Genomic DNA, 17587 nt, shown 5'->3' with positions numbered 1-17587 from the left:
CAAAAAAACAAGTATTTTGTAAAACCATTAACTGTATAGAATGCTTGCTTAAAGCATGGATACTGGAGCCTGTTGACCTGAGCATGAATTTAATTTCTGCCACTTACTAGCTGATCTTGGACAAGTTATTCAATCTTTGGGTGCCTTGGAAATGAGGAAGATAGTGTAATATCTACCCTGCAGGTTTTCATGAGGATTAAATGGTTAATATATGTAGATATTTGGAATTGTGCCCAGTACCCAGAAAATGCTAAACATGTTTGTTGATTTCTGGTCCTCCTACAACCCATCCCAAGCCAGCCCAGGTGGCCAGATGTCAGCATCGCCTCCGTTCATCTTTCAAATAAGTTCCTAAATCCCATCGCCTTCATCAGGAAGCCTGCTGAACTTGGGAAATGAGAGGTAATAACTTAAGTATTCAGACAGCTGGTTCAAGGTCACCAAGGGAGGTGAAGCGTGGGGCCAAAGGGCAGAAGCAGTGATTGAAAAAAGATGGAGCGACCATAGGACCTTCCCACATGCAGGTATGGACTAGAAGTAGAGTCAGGCTCCTCCTGCCCCAGTCCTCTCTGCTCCCACCTGACAAAGGCTGGGCACACAGAGGGCCCCAGTGCTATCAGCCTATCAGTCAAGTGTAAATGGCTGGAGGAGGCAGAACAACGCCCCCCAGAGATGTGCACAACCTCATCTCCCTGGAACCTGAGAATATGTGACCTTGTGCAGCAAAAGGGACCCTGAGATGGGGAGATGCTCCTGGGTTATCACAGGTGGACCCAATGTAATCACAAGGGCCCTTAAACATGAAAGAGGGAGGCAGGAAGGGCAGAATCAGAGATGAATGATGGGGGGACTTCCCTAGTGATCCAGTGGTTAAGACTCCACAATCCCACTGCAGGGGCTCGGGTTCAATCCCTGGTCAGAAAACTAAGATCCCACATACAATGTGGTGACAGAAGCAGAGATCAGAGTCAGAGATTTGACGATGCCACACTACTGACTCTGAAGATGGAGAAAGGGGCCACAAGCCAAGGGATGCAGGTGGCCCCCAGGAGCTGGAAAAGGCCAGGATTCTCCCCTAAAGTTGCCAGAGGGAATGAATTTCCTGACACCTGTTTTTAACCCAAGTGAGACTCCTTTCTGACTTCTGACCTCCAGAATTTTATCCAGTATTCTTCATATTGATATTATTCATAGTATCATATTATCCAATGTGATAATAAATTTCTGTTTTGAGTCAGTAAGGCTGTGGAAATTAGCTACAGTAGCACTAGATGAATACAATTTATCTATTATCCCTCAGTTCTTTTTTTTTTATTCTTCTCTCAGTGAGCTGAACTTGATGCTGGGGGAGCTGGTTCTTGCCCCTGAGCTGATCAAGGACAATTTGATCTTGCCTCCACACCAGCTAAAAAGGCTTTTCCAGGAAGTGGCCCCTGACTGATCATCTCCTTCACCTTTTCTTGACACTGTTTTCAAACTCCTTATGCCGGCCCATGAGGCCCAGAGTTATCAGATCCCTGTACCTCCCTGAGGGATTCCCAGTTGGCTCAGTGGTAAAGAACTTGCCTGCCAATGCAGGAGGTACAAAAGATGCGGGTTCAACCCCTGGGTTGGGAAGATCCCCAGAAGGAAATGGCAACCCACTCCAGTATTCTTGCCTGGGAAATCCCAAGAACAGAGGAGCCTGGCTGCTACAGTCCATGGGGTTGCAAAGAGCTGGACACAACTGAGCCACCAAACAATGTCTCCCTGACCTCTTCCTCACTTGCTCTGCTCTCGTCATACCAGCCTTCTTTGCATTCCATGCACACACCAACCTCCTACCTCAGGGCCTTTGCACTTGCTGCACTTCCTGCCCAGAACGCCCCTCCCCCAGATCTCCCTATGGCTGGTACCTACCCTTCATTGGATCTCAGCTCAGATGGCACTTCTCAGGGAAAGCATTCCTGACTGCTCCATCTATGAGACCCCAATGCTGACCAGTCTCTTTTATATTTCCCCATTTTATCTTCTTCATGGCACTTATGATAAGCTGAAATGTTTTAAACTGTAAAAAAAAATCTATCTCCTCACGCTAGAATCATATAATTCTATTAGAGTAGCCATTTGTTATGTGTCTACTGAGTACTTGGAATGCGCTGGTCTCAACTGAAACATGCAGTGAGGGTTAAACATTCACCGAATTTCAAAGACATGGTAGGAAAAAAAGAATGCAGAATACCTTATTAGTAATACTTTGGTAACTGTGTGGTGATGGATGTTAACTGACCTTAGGTGGTAATCATTTTACAATACACACATATATCAAAGCATAATGCTGTACACCTAAAATAGTGTTATCTGTCAATCACATCTCAATAAAAAGTACCTTTACATTGATTACATGTTGAAATAACATTTTGGAAAGGCTGGTTTGGTATGTTATTAAAATTAACTTCATCTGAGGAATTTCCTGGTTGTCCAGCGGTTAGGACTAGGTATTTTCATTGTTCTGGGCCCAGATTCAATCCCTGGTCAGGGAGTTAAGAATCCGCAAGCCACAGGTGAGGTTAAAAAAAAAAACGTTAACCTTACCTATGTCTTTGTATCAGTGTGACACACCACATTTATTTCTACGGAACAACACTGCGCTAGAAAGTCAAACCCCTGAAGACAAAGACCTCATCTCTTGTGGTCACCACTGTGGCCCAGAACAGTGCCTGGCACTTTGTAGGTACTCCATAAATTTATCTGTCGAATGAATAAATAACGTATGCTGTTTACATGATATGCACCTGCCACTGCTTTCTAAAGTCTCTCTCTGTGTTTTCCCGTCTTCCCTGTTATGCACTCGCTGCCTGAGATGAGGACCTGGTCTTCCTTTCCTTTGCATCACCTGTGTTACCTGGGAAGGCACTGTGCAAGCTGTAGTCAATCAGCGGGGTTGCGGACTGAGCAACCAGGCAGTACCTGGTAAGACTGTGGCCCAGGTCTAAGTGATGAACAGAACTGAGTCTTTTGGAGGTCTTTTGGGAAGAGGAGTAGAAGAGAGGGTGCAGGCTTTACTGGAGCCATATTTGCTTTGTTTTTATTTTTTTGACTGCGCCATGCAGGATGCAGGATCTTAGTTCCCCAAGCAGGAATCAAACTGGTGTCCCCTGCATTGGGAGCTTGGAGTCTTAACCACCAGATCACCCGGGAAGTCCCTGGAGCCAGTTGAAAGAGAGAGAAGGAAGAAAGGAAAGAAGGGAGGGAAGGAGGGAGGCAGAAAAGGTGGGAGGCAGGAATGAACAGACAGATAAGATCAAGGACATGCTAAGAAGATTTTTGTGGAAATAACACCTTGAAGATCCTTTGAGGCTTATGAGGGGGTGGGCGTGGGGTGGAGGAGGGAATAAGAGGAGTCTCTCTTGATCTCAAGAATATGAAGTAAAGGGGACTGGAGCTGGGATGGGAGAAAAAAGGATTTCGTCCTCCAAATTATAAAAGATCATCCTCAGTGTTTACAAACGAGCCCTGGCTCTGAACACACTGGTATTTACTTTCTGGCCAATAGCACTCCAGAAGTGACAAGTGCAGCTGGCTGGGAATTCCACCTGACTCCAGGCCCAGTGGCCTCCGATGGCTCCCAAGGGTGTCTCCCAGCCCAGGTGCAGCAGAACTTAAAATGCCAAGGATGGGGACACAGGTGCCAGGACTTGTGTGACTTGGGCTAAGGCCCTTAGTCCTTGTCAGTAAGAAGCAGTTTGTATGTGAGCATCTCAAGGTGCCTTCCTTCCTCGACCTTTTGGGAGAGATGGAAAGTGTAGGAGTCCGGGTACCTAGGGTAGGGGAAACATTTCCAACATCAGCCTAAGAGAACTCTGTGAAATCCCCTCCTGACCCCAAAACAAAAGTCAACACTTGGCGAAGCCCTCAAAATGGGCCAGGTTTTGTCCAGAGCACCATAACCCTATGAGATGGGTATTATCAATATTGTATTTCCCTATCGTATAGCCTATTATTAATATTCCCTATTATTAATATTTCCCCACTGTATAACCCAGAAGCTGAGGCACAGAGAGGTGAGGTGATTTGCCCAGGGTCACACAGCCCGTGAGTGACAGCACTTTAAACCAGGCTATCTAACTCCAAAGGCCCTGGGAATCTTGACTTTAATTACAGGGCAGGGGACATTTTCAAGCTCCCTGTGAGATCTTGTCTAAGCTCCCTGTCTAAGGCTTGGGAGCTTGAATTTCCTACCTGACCTCAGGACTCAAGGACCTCTGAGGACAAACACAATCACACTTCCAAAACATGAGTACTTTGAATCACCCAGGGATCTGCCCTTAAGGTTAAGACTGTGAACACAGCCCAGGCTCTCTTCCTTGAAAAGACACAGACCTCAAAGCACACAGTAGGTTGATGGCTGGCCGGAGAGTTTCAGAGAGGCCAAGGGTATTTTCCCGAGGACACACAGCGAGTCAGAGTCTGCTCAGACACCCTGATCCTCCAAGGAGAAGCGTTTCCTCTCATTCTCAGTCTCAAGGATCTGCTAGGAGCCTCCCTGGGCTGAGGTTGGGACAGGAAACCACAGGTCTCCCACTTCCTTTTCCCCGGCCACCTCATGTGGACTGCGAGGAGTCCCTGATTCATGAGCCCAGAAGGATCCTTGGTCACAAGCAGAGGCTGAGCCTTAAAGGCACCCCAACTCATCTTTCTCCAATTCAAAGAGGGTGGGGAAGAGACACTAGAATTATCTCCACGAGGGCTGGGAGTCTCAGCACTAACTTGGGACAAATCCCTCCACGCGGATCCTCAGTTTCTTCATCTGTAAAATGAAGGGAATTATCCCTACCTCACAGAGTAAAGTCAAGGTGGGGAAACCAACCTAGGTTAATAAACTCGAAGGAACTCTGGAGAGTCATTGGCAATCAAGAGCCCAGAGACTGAGGGTCAATGAACTCGGTGGCTGGAGGTCCCATCCCCTTAGCTCTGAAAAGGTCTGGAGTACTATGAAGAAAGGAGCCCTGTGTCACACCTTCTGGGTAGCACTGAAAGGTAGGGGCGCTTATTTCATTTCTGGAAAAGAATAATATTATCTAAGCACTTTAGATACTATTCCATTTAATTCTTATAAGGCGGGTCCTATTCCTATCGCCATTTGATATGTGAGGAAATGAAGCACAGAGAGGTGAAATAACTTACTCAAGGTCACACAGCTATTAAATGGTAAAGGTGGGGTTGGAACTCAGGTTTGACTCCAACCAACTACCCTTAATCTCTGTGGGTGGTACATGCCAGGTGCCCAGGCTGGGTAAGAGAGGGCCAGGGGCCTCGCTCCTTCCCTCATCCAGTAGGATCTTCTCTCATCTATTCCCTGTATACACGTACGTGTGCACCTACAGAACCCCAGGGCTGAAGGGCCCCCTAGGTCCCAGCGGCCCCACTGCCCGGATGGGCAGACTGAGGCTACCTCCCACCTTCTGGTGCTTGCGCTCCTTCTCGATGCGGTCCATCCTTTCCAGTCGCAGTCGGTCCAGCTCGAGGCGCAGCTCGTCCAGTTCGGGAGCGACGTGGTGGCGGCTGACGAGCACCTCCAGGATCTCCAAGACACGCACGACCTTGGGCATGAGGCGCGCGATGGCCTCGCAGCCGTGCTGGTCGATGACCCGCTCGAACTCGTGGCCCACGAGCGACGCGATGTCGTACACGTCCATGACCGTCAGCTCCGCCACGTTCTTCTCCAGCGCCGACTCGGCCGCCAGCGCCGACCCCCGGTCCTCCTCCATGGCCCCCCCGCCCAGCCTCTCCCCTACCCCGCAAACTAGTGCAACTCCCAAACTTGCCGCTGTCGAGGGCAGCGCCGGGGCCGGGCCCACCTTTCGCCGCCGCAGCCGGCCGGCGCTTAGCTGGCCCTCGGGCGAGGGCGCACCTGGCAGGCGGCGGGCGTCGGCATGGGCGGAGGCGGTGGGCCGGGAGCCGGAGGTGAGCGATCAGGGTGCGGGTCTCGGCGCCCGGATCGGCCCGGAGCCTGCTCCCCAGTGAGGGGAGGAGGAGGCGGCGGCGGCGGCGAGGAAGGCGCGCGCGTGCGCAGGCCCGCGGCGCCTCCCAAGTTGGGAATCCGAGTTGGGCGCAATGGAGGCGCGGGGTCTGGCTGGAGAGGGGGCTACGATGCCCTCTCGCTAGCAGTCCTCGCCCGAGGGCTCGCTCCCTCGCCCTGTGCCTGAGAAGGAAGGGCGGCCGCGGCTCCTCCGGGAAACTTTGGCGGCGGCAACGCCGGCTGACCAGCTCCCCCCGCGGGGATGCCGCGCGCCCCGCCCCGATCCCGGCCTGGAGAGGGGCGCGCCCGGCTGCCGCCGCCCGAGGGCGCCCTGGGGTCCCCGCGGGCACCACACCCCCACCCTCCGACTCTGCAGCCCCCCGCGCCGCTCCCGCCGCTCCACCCGCGGGACCTTCCTTCCCCGCCTCCAGCCGGCGCCCCCAGCGCGTCCGGAGGCGCCACCCCCGCCTCCAGCGCGGTCCTAGCTCCTCCTCTCCCAATCCCGTCGCGGAGGGGTCGAGACTAGCCCAGAGGAGAAGCAAGGTGGGTGGTGGGGTGCGGAGGCGGTGGGGCTGCGGGTCGCAGATCTCTTGGGACCACTCACAGCGCCGGGGGGCCACTCTGCGTTGCAGAGAAATGGAGGGCTCAGGAGGTGGACTCCGGGATGCGGCCCATCCCGGGAAAGCGTCGAGGACCCGGCGGCTCGCCTATCCTCCCCATCGACCGGGTCAGCGGGCGGACCTGGCGGCGCCGGGCCCTGAGCTTCAGAAGAGGCGCCCAGGAGAGGGACAGAAAGAACGAGGGGTTCTCTGGTCCCTAAGCCTCCGGGCTGCCCCGCTTGCTGGCCAGCCACATCCGTTAGCGGCTCTTTGTGACACCTACACCACTTCATAGAGGCGGTGAGAACAGGGTTTGAATTTCAGCTTTCTTGTCACAAGCCCCCTGTTTTTTTGACCTGGCTGAATCTGCTAGTCCATCAGACCATCCTTCCTCGCCCAGGTGAGCCTTCCCGGAAGCCACAACCCCATCCTTCACACCCCCTCCTCTGCATCCCCACATCCCATCTCGTACTCCTATAAAGCTGCTCTTAACACAGTGAGTTTTGACCAAGGTTACCCTTATTTCCCTCTTCAGAGCTCCTTGAAGTCAGAAAAAACCCTGAACGCCATTGTAGCTGTAAAGTGCACCCCAACTTGACACACGTTATTTAAAACTAAAAATGCTTAAAGTTTATGTAAATATATATATATATAATTTTTATGTATTTATTTTTGACTGTGCCTGGTCCTTGTTGCTGCATGGGCTTTTCTCTAGTTGCAGTGCGCAGGCTTCTCTTGTTGTGAAGCACAGGCTCTAGGGTGCCCAGGCTTCAGTAGTTGTGGTACATGGGCTCAGTGGTTGCAGCCTCCTGGCTCTAGAGCACAGGCTCAGCAGTTGTGGCGCACGGGCTTCATTGCTCCGCAGCGTGTCGGATCTTCCTGGATCAGGGATTGAACCTGTGTATCCTGCATTGGCAGGCGGATTCTTTACCACTGAGCCACCAGGGAAACTCTAAAAATGTTTAGTTTAAAATATATTGAGCATTTGCTTTATATTTAGTTTAAAAGTAGTGTTTATCATGTGTCAGGCATTATTCCAGGTACTTTACAAATATTTCCTAACTTACTACTTCTTAAAGTGTGGCCTCATGACCGTCAGGGTTCCTCAACACCCAAAGGGTCTCTTTCAGGTCCCTTTGCTAGCTATACATCAATGACAGGCTGCATCTTCTTCCTATAGGTAATACAAATCAGCATATCATGATTGACTGAATGTGCAGATACAGATCTTAGGGGCTAGCTCTCTGATAATGAGCTAGATTTTGAAGAGATTTGCAAAAATATGGAACAATGTCACTGTCCTCAGCACTTGTTTGTTTTGGAGCATAGTTAATTTTTATCGAAAAAATTCATGCTAACATGTCATGTGTCTGTTTTAAATTAATCAGTGTTTTTTAAAAACAGCTTAAATTTCTAGTTACAGTAGATATCAATAGATGTAACATTTTAACAAGGTCTCTTTAAGGTCTTCAACAGTTCTTAAGAGTCCCTGAGAGGGAAAAGTTTGAGAACTGCTGCCTTACTACTTCCTAAGAAGTATTGTTATAGTCTACAACAGAGGAAACTGAGACACAGAGAAGTCAAATCACTTGCCCGAGGTCAGACAAGCTGGTAAGTGTTAAAGCCGGGGTCAGATCTGTGCACAGCATCCCGTAAAGTGGATCTATGATTTGTTGTTTAGTCACTAAGTCTTGTCCGACTTTTTGTGAGTCCATGGACTGTAGCTGCCAGGCTCCTCTGTCTATGGGATTTCCCAGGCAAGAACACTGGAGTGGGTTGCCATTTCCTTCTCCAGGGGATCTTCCCAACCCAGGGATTGAATTCAAGTCTCCTGAGTTAGCTGGGGAGAAGGCAATGGCACCCCACTCCAGTACTCTTGCCTGGAAAATCCCATGGATGGAGGAGCCTGGTAGGCTGCAGTCCATGGGGTCGCTAGGAGTCGGGAATGAGTGAGCAACTTCACTTTCACGTTTCACTTTCTTGCATTGGAGAAGGAAATGGCAACCCACTTCAGTATTCTTGCCTGGAGAATCCCAGGGACAGAGGAGCCTAGTGGGCTGCCGTCTATGGGGTTGCACAGAGTCGGACACAAGTGAAGCGACTTAGCAGCGGCAGCAGCAGCAGCATTAGCTGGTGGATTCTTTACCATCTGGGCCACCTGGGAAGCTCTGATCTATGATTATCTCCACCCTAAATCAAGGACAGTGAGGAATAGGGAGGGACATTAAGTTCCTCTAGCTACTGTAACAAATTGCCACAAACTTGACTTCAAACAATAGAAACATTCTCTGACAGTTTGGGAAGCTGGAAATTTGAAGTCAAGGTGTGCTGCCTCTGATGGCTCTAGAGGAGGATCCATCCTTGCCTCTTCCAGCTGCTGGCTTGCATAGCTCGTGGCAGCATCACTCCAGTCTCTGCCTTTGTCTTCACACGGCCTTCTCTGTAGGTCTGTCTTCTCTGTGTCTCTTACAAGAATACTTACAGGACTTCCCCGATGGCCCGCTGGTTAAGACTCAGCATTTCTACTGCAGAGGGCAAGGGTTTGATCCCTAGTGGGGAACTAAGATCCCACCCACATGCTGCTCAGAGCTGCAAAAAAGAAAAAAAAAGGAACAATTGTCTTAGATTTAGGACCTACCCACACAACCCAGAATGATCTCATCTTGAGATCCTTAATCACATCTCTACAGACACTTTTAAAAATAAGGTCACATTTACAGGTTCTGAAGATTAGGACGGAAACAACTTGTTTTTTGGGGGGACGAGTGTCAGGAGGGATGGCACCATTCAACTTGCCACAGGAGGTTAGGTAACTTGTTTAGGGGCCCACAGCTAGGAGGGATGGAGCTGAACCTGGTGTGCCCCCACGGTGAACTAAGAGATAAGTAATGGATGCTCAGACTGGGGCAACTTTGCCTTCCTCAAAGCAGGCAGCAAAGATGTACTGAGAATCTGCTGGGAGGGGACAAGGCTAGAGGAGCCACAGTGTCAGCCAGCAGCTTGAGCCTCAGGACCGGGACAGGAAGGGGATGGGAGAGTGGAGGAGATGGAAATGACTTTGCCACAACATGCCACAACTAAGACCCCAGGAAGGGAAAGGGGAGGCAGGAGTCCAGGGTGACCTCCCCCCGCCAGATGATGAGCCTGAGTTCTTCAGAGAATGTTTACAATCTTAAGTAGGGAGAGGCAGTTAAGCTCTGATGGTTAAGCTTCCAGTTCACTCTACATTCTAAGCTTGGTGCAGTCACTGATAGGGTGTGTGGCCTTGGGCAAGTCACATGACTCTTTGGGGCCTCAGCTTCCCACTCTGTAATATGGGGTCACAAAGGGTAATTGTGATTATTAAACAAATAAGCATATGAGCCAGCCACACAAAGTTCTATAGAAAAACTAGATGAAGATGATGAAGATGAAAGAAACCTGGAGGCGGGAATTCCCTGCTGTCCAAAATTAGGACCCCATGCTTCCGCTGCAGGGGTCCAGGTTTGATCCCTGGTCAGGGAACAAAGATCCCAAAAGCCATATGGCATGGCCAAAAAAAAAAAAGGAAACCTGGGGAGATGTCTGGGTTGGGTGTAGACGTCCAGTTGACAGGCAGGGACGTGGAGCTGAAACTCAGGACTAGAGCAGTTGATGTGGTAAGACCAATATTGACATTCACTGATTCAATAAATATTTAGCTCTTAATAAATTGCCACTTTCACTGCTAAACCTGTGGGCTATGACAATATCTGAGAGACAGGATTACTGCTCTTGTGGGAAACAGATGGTAAACAAGTAAAACCAAAAATAAACTAATTTCAGATAGAACAAGAGAGGGTTGAGAAAGAGGAGGGGAATTAGCAAATTAGTGTGTCACAGGAACTAGATGTGTTAACACAATTCAATTTCAAAAAAGAGTTCCAGACACCATATTGTCTCACCTACAAATATTTTAATATGTATTTCTAAAACATAATGAAATGATAAATCTACAGTATCATGATCACACTTGAAAAAATTAATAATTTCTTCATATCAAGCATCCAATGTTTGAAATGTTGTTTCATGAGTTTATTTTTTAAGTTTGTTTAACTCAAGATCCAAATCATATCCACATATTCCAATTGGTTGATATGTCCTTTCGTCTCTTTAAATCCTCCTCCATCTCTTCTTTTTTCTCCTTCCCTTGAAATCAGTTTGATGATGAAACAGGATTGTTTGCCTTATAGCGATTCTCAGTCTAGATTCTGATAATTTTACCTCTGTAAAGCCCTTTAATATGTTTGTTCCCTGTCTTTTCTTTAGACTGGTGTTGGACTGAGAGGTTGATCTGATTTGAATTCAGTTTATCTGGTGGTAATGTGTTCTAGCATTTCCTTTTGTTAGGAAAGATTCTTTTTTGTTTAGATGTAAATCACCTGCAGTGATGCTGCTGCTGCTGCTAAGTCGCTTCAGTCGTGTCCGACTCTGCAACCCCATAGACAGCAGCCCACCAGGCTCCCCTGTCCCTGGGATTCTCCAGGCAAGAGTACTGGAGTGGGTTGCCATTTCCTTCTCCAATGCATGAAAATGAAAAGTGAAAGTGAAGTCGCTCAGTCGTGTCCGACTCCTAGCGACCCCATGGACTGTAGCCCACCAGGCTCCTCTGTCCATGGGATTTTCAAGGCAAGAGTACTGGAGTGGGGTGCCATTTGACTGACCCTTTTAATGTGTGCAATTCAGTAGTTTTTAGTAAGTATACAAAGTTGTGCAGGCATTATGCTTGTGTGCTAAGTCACTTCAGTCGTGTCTGACTATTTGTGACCCTGTGGACTGTAGCCCACCAGGCTCCTCTGTCCATGGGATTCTCCAGGCAAGAATACTGGAGGGAGTTGCCATGCCCTCCTCCAGGGGTTCTTCCCGACCCAAGGATTGAACCAGTGTCTCTTACGACTCCTGCATTGGCAGGCGGGTTCTTTATCACTAGTGCCACCTGGGAAGACCCACGACCACCCTGTAATCTCACATTTTCATTAACTGCCCCATAAAATCCTGTACCTATTAACAGTCAACCTCCATTCCCCTCTGCCCAAAGCCCCTGTTCACCACTAATCTGCTTTCTGGGTCTATAGATTTGTCTATTCTGAACGTTTCACATAAAGAATCATATACTATGTGACCTCATGTCTGACTTCTTTCACTTAGCATCATGTTTTTCAAAAATATTTCTATTTGTTTATTTATTTGGCTGTGCTTGGTTTTGGTTATGACATGCGGGATCTTTGATCTTTGTTGTGGCATTTAGTATCTAGTTCTCTGACCAGGGATCGAACCCAGACCCCCTGCATTGGGAGTGCAGAGTCTTAACCACTGGACCACCAGGGAAGTCCCTTTAACTCATTTAATCCCCACAAAAATTGTTTATTCCCATTTTACAGATGAAAAACTGAGACAAAGAATGATTCAGTGCCTCACCAAAGGTCATATAACAAACAAACCTACTGCATCAAATGTGAACTTGGACCCAGAATCAATTTCTGGTCCTCTCTTCCACCGCCCTCCCCCTGCTCCCCAACTTGCCCCATCCAATCTATGCTCAGCCTCCTGACTCACACTCAAACAGAGCACATTTGTTCCCTGGGCTTCACACACATGGGCTGTGGTCTTCTCTTATTCCCTCCGTATCATATGATTCCATTTATTCAGAATGTCCGGAATAGGCAAATGCACAGAAAGCAGGTTGGTAGTCGCAGGGCTGCCCCACCTGGCACACGAAAGGTACTCACTCAATAGTTGAGCTTCCTGGTTGGATAAGGGCCTTTTCTTTTTTTCTACCTACCCTCTTCTGGAGCCTGGTTTATCTCAGAGAAACGAGGAGTTCTGTTCCTATGAAGTGATCTGAAGAAAAGTACTAACCACAGGCAAAACAACACAGAAGGTGGAAACAACCCAGGAGTCCACTGTGAGATGAATAAACAAAATGCGGTCCATCCATACAATGAGACAGGATTCCGCTATAAGAAGGGATGAAGCACCAACACAGGCTACGACACAGACAAACCTTAAAAACGCGAGGCTAGAGCCTTCCCTCGCGGTCCAGTGGCTAAGACTCGGCTCTCCCAGTGCAGGGGGTCTGGGTTCGATTCGATCTGGGTTCGATCTAGGATCGAACTAGACCCTAAATGCCGCAGTGACGATCAAAGATCTCACATGCCACTGCTAAGACCCAGCACAGCCAAATCAGTAAACAAAAAGAAATACATATTTTTGAAAAACATGATGCTAAGTGAAAAAAGTGAAAGAAGTCAAACCTGAAGTTACATAATATATAATTCCTTTATATGAAATGTTCAGAATAGACAAATCTATAGACCCGGAAAGGTTAGTGGTGACCGTGGGCTTCAGGCAGAGGAGCATGGAGGGTGACTGTTAATAGGTACAGGATTTTATGGGGCAGTTAATGAAAATGTGAGATTAGAGAGTGGCCATGGGTACAAATTCGATCCCTGGTTGGGGAACTAAGACTCCACATGGAAAAAAAAAAACAGATCAGAGGCTGGCACGTGGTAAGAGCTACATTAATGTTAGCTGCTGCTCTTTATATTATTGTTGTTGTTACTATTACATTTGCTGTCACTGTCACCACTGAAGCATTTCATTCAGAACACTGACGCCATGGAATCAACACTGTTCTCTTACTGTGGTGTTTGAAGCTACTAGAGGAATTAGAAATTAGGGCAACCAAGTCCCATCAATTGCACCTGCAACGCATCTCAGAAATTCTTCTACTTCCTCATGTCCCTCCTAGCACCCTAGCCCCACTTAATATTATTTCACCACCTGAAGGCTACAGTAGGCTTCTAACTGAGTTTTCTGCTTCATCCCTTCTTCCTTCTAATCTTCTACTCAAAAGTCAATAATCTTTTTTTTTTTCTCCACTACATGGCATGTGGAATGTTCCTGACTAGGGATCAAACCTGTGTCCCCTGCAGTGGAAGCATGGAGTCTTAACCAATGGACTACAGGGGAAGTCGGCATTCAATAATCTTGATAAATACATACATTGTATCACACCAGGTATCAAGGCCAAGTTATAATAAGCCCAAAGTCCTTCCCAAGGCTGACATAACTTTCATAGTCCATCTTCACCTCACACCTAAGCAACTCACTGTCTGAGCACCAGCCACCCTTCTGTTCCTTTAGTCCTATGTACATGGTTCATCTAGTCCAAACTCACATCCTTGGTGAGAGCATCCAAATGGCTGAGCTTGGGTCATAGCCCATGATCAAGGGAAGTGAAGTTTAACCTTTTTTGTTCCTTTTTTTCCCTTAAGTTTAACTTTTTAAACTTCCATAGAAGGAATAAAACTCTGCTTTCATCAAAAATCACATAGGGATGGACAGCCCAAACTTAGAAAGCGAGTTCAGGTGCTGAGTGGGAGACAGCATATGACTTGTTGAGGAGGGCATGCAAATTTGAGTCAGAGCGGAATTGCTGGGAAATAATGGAAAGGTGATTAAAGGTCAGTTCACTAGAGGGTCTCTTTCTCCATCTACTCTACACACAGTACTCAACCTTCCCTCCCAATAACATGGAACAGCTATTCAAAGATTATGGGCTGGGACTTCCCCAGTGGTCCAGTGGTTAAGACTTTGTGCTTCCAATGCAGGGGATGTGGGTTCTATCCCTGGTCAGGGAACTAAGATTTCTCATGCCATGTGACCAAAAAAGTTAAAAAATAAATAAAGACTATGGGCTTGCTGATATATTCATGAATAAAATGATGTAATGTCTGTGATTTTTTTGCTTTAAAATAACCCATTGGGAGGGTGGGATGGTTGGGAATGTGGAGAAGATGAACACTTGCCTTTTTGTTAATGATTGTTTAAGCTGGGTGATGGGTATATGGAACTCCATCATACTATTTTCTCTCCTATAATATTAGAACATTTTCATTACAAATTAAAAAAATTAATACAGACTGTGGGCTTGAGTGAATGACAAAATATTAGCTTTCCTGGGATGAGTTTTGCTTCAGCCATGGGTAAAAGAAGAGGGACTTGATGCCACCAACAAGAATGGAAAATCTGGAGTGGGGAGAAGGGTGAGTGGGTGCTGGGAGCTCCCACAGTTAGCTGCAGAAGGAAGAACTGAGCCAGAGGTTCCTGGAGCCAGTTGCCTGGGCACGTGGCAGAGAGAAGCAGTGATTATGTGCAAGGAGAAGTTATTGCTTCCTGGAAAATCAGGCCACCAGCCCCTGAGAAACCACACTAGGACTTGAGAGGGAACTTTGGGGCACCAGAGAATAGCTCCCTGTGCTGTTGCCATAGACTATCTAAAAGACTGAAAGTCTGTGCCCCTCAAATTCATATGCTGGAAACCTAACGCCACAACGTGATGATTTTAGGGGGAGGGGCCTCTGGGAGGTCATGAGGTCATGGGGATGGAGCCCTCATGCATTGGATTAGTGCTCTTATAAAAGAAAGACATGCCTGCGGGCTTCCCTAGTGGTCCAGTGGTTGAGACGCCACCCTTCCACTTCAGGCGTCGTGAATTCGATCCCTGATCAAGAAATTAAGATTCTGCATGTTGCTAACCTTGGCCGAAGTTTAAAAATAAATGAATAAAATTTTTTAAAATGACAGAAATTCCTTCTCTCTCCCACCATGTGAAAAGACAGAGGTCTATGAACCAGAAAGGGGGTTCTCACCAGACACCAAATCTGACAGTGCTTTGATCTTGGACTTTCAGCCTCCAGAAGTGGGAGAAATAAATTTTTGTCACTTATAAGTCACCCAGGCTATGGTACATTTTCTGGCCTTCTTTATAAAAAATTGAGGTGTAGTTAACATACAATGGGCTTCCCTGGTGTCTTTGATGGTAAAGAATCTGCCTTTAATGCAGGAGACCTGGATTTGATCCCTCGGTGGAAAAGATCCCCAGGAGAGGGAAATGGCAACCCACTCCAGTATTCTTGACTGGAGAATCCCATGGACAGAGGAACCTGGTGGGCTACAGTTCATGGGGTCACAGAGAGTTAGACACGAGCAACTAACACTTTAACATACAACATTGTTTAAGTTTAAGGTATCAGTTCAGTTGCTCAGTCTTGTCTGACTCTTTGCAACCCCATGGACTGCAGCATGCCAGGCTTCTTTGTCCATCACCAGCTCCTGGAGCTTGCTGAAAGCTCAAACTCATGTCCATCGAGTCACTGATGCCACCCAACCATCTTATCCTCTGTCGTCCCCTTCTCCTCCTGCCTTCAATCTTTCCCAGCATCAGGGTATTTTCCAAGGAGTCAGTTCTTTGCTTCACGTGGCCAATATTGGAGTTTCAGCTTCGGCATCAGTCCTTCCAATGAATATTCAAGACTGATTTCCTTTAGAATTGACCGGTTTGATCTTGCAGTCCAAAGGATTCTCAAGAGGCTTCTCCAACACCACAGTTGAAAAGCACTCAGCTTTCTTTATGGTCTAACTCTCACATCCATACATGACTACTGGAAAAACCATAGCTTTGACTAGACAGATCTTTGTTGGCAAAGTAATATCTCTGCTTTTTAATATGCTGTCTAGGTTGGTCATAGCTTTTCTTCCAAGGAGCAAGCATCTTTTAATTTCATGGCCGCAATCACCATTCGCAGTGATTTTGGAGCCCAAAAAATAAAGTCTGTCACTGTTTCCATTCTTTCCCCATCTATTTGCCATGAAGTGATGGGACTAGATGCCACGATCTTCATTTTCTGAATGTTGAGTTTTAAGCCAACTTTTTCACTCTCCTCTTTCACTTTCATCAAGAGGCTCTTTAGTTCCCCTTCACTTTCTGCCATAAGGGTGGTGTCATCTGCGTTATCTGAGGTTATTGATATTTTGGCCAGCAATCTTGATTCCAGCTTGTGCTTCATCCAGTCTGGCATTTTGCATGATGTACTCTGCATATAAGTTAAATAAGCAGGGTGACAGTATAAAGCCTTGACATACTCCTTTCCCAATTTGGAACCAGTCTGTTATTCCATGTCCAGTTCTAACTGTTGCTTCTTGACCTGCATACAGATTTCTCAGGAGGCAGGTCAGGTGGTTTGGTATTCCCATCTCTTGAAGAATTTTCCACAGTTTGTTGTGACCTACACAGTCAAAGACTTTGGCATAGTCAATCAAGCAGAACTTAAAGTAAGATTAAGGTATACAATGTGTTGATCTGATACCTTTATGTGTTGCCATATGACTGTCACCATAGCATTAGCTGATCTCTGAGTGTCTATGGGTCTTTTTGTTACAGCAGTTCACACTAAAACAGACCACTTTACAAAGACTTATTTTTCAGGAGTCCGAGTAGTCTTCTGCTTTACTTGCCCTGTCTCTTGGGCTCAGTTCCAAGGGTTGACATCCTGAAATAGCCTCAGATCCACTCTTCTACCCATGGCAGCCTTGACTTCCCAAAGATGCTAATCTGGATTCTTATTCCTCTTTCTCACCCTGTCCTCCTCCTCCTCTTCCTTCTCCTTTTCCTCCTCATCCTTCTTTTTTTTTTTTCCTCATCCTTCTTTAATTTGATAGACTTGAGAACAGTTCTGATGTCATCATTGCATCTTTTTTTAGTAATATTTTAAAAAATATTTATTTTACTTATTTGGCTGCACCAGGTCTTAGTTGTGGGGTCTTTGATCTTCCTTTTAGCATGCAGGATCTTTTTTTTTTTTTTTTTTAGTTGCATCATGTGGGATCTAGTTCCCTGACCAGGGATTGAACCCCAGCCCCCTGCATTGGAAGAGCAGAGTGTTAGCCACTAGACCATCAGGGAAATCCCCTCCAGAAATGTCACAGGAGACTCAGTCTGTTCTACTTAATAGTCACCCTCACTAAGTCAAAGACATTATATGGAAGATAATAGTGTCCCCAAACCCATCTTAGAAAACAGGAAGATCAAACCTTAGCAACACGATTGTTTGAAGTGCACTGGGCACGCTCTCTGAATTTCAATGTCTGTTTCACCTGAAGAGAGGTTACTTGTAAATACTGGCTC

At 47.2% G+C, this 17587-nt stretch overlaps 2 protein-coding genes across 6 annotated transcripts in view; one reads left to right on the top strand and one right to left on the bottom strand.

Annotated features, from left to right (window-relative positions):
- The window catches only part of RILPL1 (Rab interacting lysosomal protein like 1), a 42401-nt gene extending 36397 nt beyond the window's left edge, over positions 1–6004 (bottom strand). For all 5 annotated transcript variants that reach the window (XM_086347337.1, XM_086347336.1, XM_086347334.1 and 2 more), the window contains exon 1: positions 5442–6004. In XM_086347337.1, the coding sequence (XP_086203463.1) occupies positions 5442–5750 (309 nt within the window). In that variant the 5' untranslated portion in view covers positions 5751–6004. The remainder of the gene's footprint in view (positions 1–5441) is intronic.
- LOC147355348 (uncharacterized) lies at positions 5749–7881 on the top strand. The gene is made up of 2 exons (XM_086346146.1): positions 5749–5896; positions 5952–7881. The coding sequence occupies exons 1-2, from the start codon at positions 5749–5751 to the stop codon at positions 6893–6895; spliced, it is 1092 nt and encodes a 363-aa protein (XP_086202272.1). The 3' UTR covers positions 6896–7881.
- Positions 7882–17587: the final 9706 nt, after the last annotated feature.

Source organism: Bos grunniens, chromosome 17, assembly GCF_055505025.1.
Source record: "Bos grunniens cultivar Pamir isolate PY7600 chromosome 17, Bosgru_T2T1.0, whole genome shotgun sequence".
NCBI lineage: Eukaryota > Metazoa > Chordata > Mammalia > Artiodactyla > Bovidae > Bos > Bos grunniens.
Note: the sequence above shows the minus strand (reverse complement) of the source record. Positions and strands in the feature narration are given on the sequence as shown.